Source organism: Mchenga conophoros, linkage group LG23 (genome assembly GCF_057382185.1).
Source record: "Mchenga conophoros isolate Kocher_MC1m ecotype Shallow Benthic linkage group LG23, M_conophoros_male_GT1.1, whole genome shotgun sequence".
Lineage (NCBI taxonomy): Eukaryota > Metazoa > Chordata > Actinopteri > Cichliformes > Cichlidae > Mchenga > Mchenga conophoros.
Genome location: NC_140547.1, coordinates 10,988,447 through 10,991,657, shown reverse-complemented (window position 1 = coordinate 10,991,657; position 3,211 = coordinate 10,988,447). Strand labels below are relative to the sequence as shown.

The following is a 3,211-nucleotide window of genomic DNA, read 5'->3' as shown; positions in this document are numbered from 1 at the left end:
GGGATCGTAGGGAGCACATCTAGTCTTATAAGTGCAACTAATTTGAAGATAAGTTTTAGGACTTTAAAATGTGTTAGGCCAGTTCAAACATGTCTCTTCTTCCAGTGTCTAAGTGTGTCTGTATCACAGTGCAAAGTTGCAGCTAATATTTATCAGTGCAATGTAGTTTTAGTCATAAAGTGTATCTGGCAGTTCTTCTAGGCTTTTAATAGATGGGCAAGTCAGCCTTTTTATCTAGTTTCATTTCTGGTCTGAAAATATCACCCATTAGCACTTTTTCTCTTCCTCTTCGCAAACGCTTTTATAGCTGTATCATATATAAAAGCAAACTGTGGGCTGTGACAACAGGAGCTATCATTACTAGTCCTGTACTGGGCCTATAGAAGTCTCATTATCCACTGAGCATGTGTTGTGTGTTGGATCTGCGCTTCAGCAGACCCGCTAGTTCAGAGACTCATCACTCAAGAAGAAAGCAAAACAACGACGGAACCGGCGGAACACAATATGCTTACAACTGTTTAACCACATTTCCTGGTTATCCAAAGGTCATCTCCCCACACGCATATACGGCTTAACTCTAATGGTTCACCATGTGCAAGCATACGCGAGCCCCTAAATGCCAGGGGGTGGACATCCCTCAGAAGACGAGGAACCCAGACTCTCACATGGGATGTGCCTGCAGTTAAACAGCTGCAGCTAATTACCTCCCCCAGAATCATAGATGTGTAGGCGAGGAACAGACGAATATCTAATCATGCAGTTTAAGTCACGGTTTACATATTTAAGAACAACAATGACAAAATTTAACAATTTATTCTGACATTGTGGAATTTTTAAAATAAAGTATGCAACACGTGCAGGGGAGCCAACACACACTAAACATCACAGTTCACAGTCTCAGCTCCTTGATATTGGTTAAAGTTTAGACTTGAGGTCAGAATCACTCTTTTTTTTTAAGACCTGAAATGACACAAAATTATGCCAAAAAAATCATCTAAGAATACAATGATTAGTGTTTCTGTGAGAATGTAGAACTTCAGTTTGTCGTGTGTGTTGATGTTTCAGTTCACTCCACAGTTTCTCTTTTTCTGATCATAATCAGCATGTTGTGAAAAACCACACGTGTGCATATCGCACAAACATATTGCAGCTTCACAGCAGATGTGTGTCACTTCTTTTCAGACCTATCACTGGGAACCTATCATGTTCATCCACTGTAACCTGGCAACACTGATATTTGTGCTGACCCTTGATCGTCATGGTAAGTTACATTTTCTGCAGTTTTACTTTACTGAATATAATGATAATATAGCAAATTATGTATGTATATTTCCAGTTTATACAATCCTTGGAGGCCATGAGGCTGTGCCACATAGCAGACCATACATGGTGCTTTTGCAGAGGCACATGTTAGATGGTCAAAGAGCCCACTGTGCTGGCTTCCTTCTCAATGAGGATTTTGTGATGACTGCTGCACACTGCCAAGCCGAGTGAGTTTAAGTAACTTCATGTTCTTCTATGATGTTTTTCTAGACTGATGCACTGAAAATTTAAATGCATGAATAAATAGTCTCTGTAGGTGCACGAGTTCTACATTCTCACAGAAACACTAATCATTGTATTCTTAGATGATTTTTTTGGCATAATTTTGTGTCATTTCAGGTCTTACACTGCCTTACTAGGAGTTCACAATGTGAATAGTAATAGCGAAATACAGCGCATATCTGCGGAACAACCATTTCCACATAAACACTTCAACCAAACCTCTTTAAAAAATGATGTAATGCTTCTGAAGGTAAGAGTATACCTGCACAGAAAGTACAATATAATGAAAATTGAGTCCCACATTATTATTTTTAGATGCTCCCTTGAATTCGAGTTTGAAAAAAAAGTTCAGTTTACATTTTTAATTTTATTTTATTTGTTTGTTTTTCCTCCAGTTGAGCTCCAAGGCAAAGTTCAGTGAGAATGTGAAGCCTATTCCTCTGGCGAGTCATGATGATGGTACTTTGCCAAAATCATGTATACTCTCTGGCTGGGGACGAACAGACAGGAATAATAAATATATGTCTCCCACACTCATGGAAACTAGCATAACACTGGTTGACAATAAGAACTGCGCCATGGAAAACTTCTACTGCTCTCAGGGAGACACTGCTCCAAGCGAGGTACGTACATCTTTATAAAATACAGTGAACTGACTTCGTTCAGTTAACTCACTTTTGAAGCATCACTGCTTCACATGCTGAATATTTACTTCCAGGGAGATGCTGGTGGTCCATTGGTCTGTGAAGATGGAAAGGCATACGGTGTGATATCCAGTGCAGTTACTCCACACTCAGGTGGCCCAGACATCATTAGATTCACTAAAATTCCTGAATCCACTGAAACACAGCATCATGTTTGTATTAGACCTGCTGATTAGTCAGTTAATGTGGAAGTTGCAGAAATGAGAACAATCTAAGAAGTACCACGTCTTAATGCAAAATTAAGAAAAAATCTATAATCTAAAATAAAGCATTGATTCTCAGGTTTACTAACAATTAAATTAATAATCTCTTGTTCCATTACTTTCTACAGTTTTTGGATAGTTCTGGGGCTTTACAACTGATTTCATATCTGCAGACGTCTGAAATCTGAATTTTGTTCAGTAGATTTAATATTATATGTCATTATTGTTCCGTCTTCATATGTATTAAAGAGATTCTTCAATCTAATGAGAAAATAAGATCCTCTAACGTTGTTTTATCTCATATTGTCTAAAAAGAAACCTTTATCTTAATTTTTTTTACTTATTCAATGTATCATTTTTGGCAGGTCAAGTGTACAGCACTTTGTCTTCAGCTGGGAGTTGTTCTGAAAGTGCGATATAAATAAATTCCTTGCTTCAGTCACGTACTTTGCACAATCTGACTCTGTCATTTCTGATCATCTCTGTTGCGACTCAGATTCACACACACACACACACACACACACACACACACACACACACACACACACACACACACACACACACACACACACACATAGAGCCCCCAAAAATTTATAATAATCCAAAAGTAATAAAAATAGATGAAAAAGTCCATACAGGTTATGGAAATTCTGTACAGGCTGACATATATGACTCCAGATGGACTAATGAGCACTTCTTTTTGTGCAAAGGCCCTAACCAATTCTGGACATCCAAACTAGGTCCACAATTTGGTCATCC

At 38.3% G+C, this 3,211-nt stretch overlaps 1 protein-coding gene across 1 annotated transcript; it reads left to right on the top strand.

Annotated features, from left to right (window-relative positions):
• Positions 1–1,187: 1,187 nt before the first annotated feature.
• On the top strand, positions 1,188–2,619 carry LOC146546739 (granzyme G-like). The gene is made up of 5 exons (XM_085264866.1): positions 1,188–1,261; positions 1,337–1,490; positions 1,663–1,795; positions 1,941–2,168; positions 2,264–2,619. Exons 1-5 carry the CDS (start codon positions 1,204–1,206, stop codon positions 2,423–2,425), a joined length of 735 nt encoding a protein of 244 aa, XP_085120992.1. The 5' UTR covers positions 1,188–1,203; the 3' UTR covers positions 2,426–2,619.
• Positions 2,620–3,211: the final 592 nt, after the last annotated feature.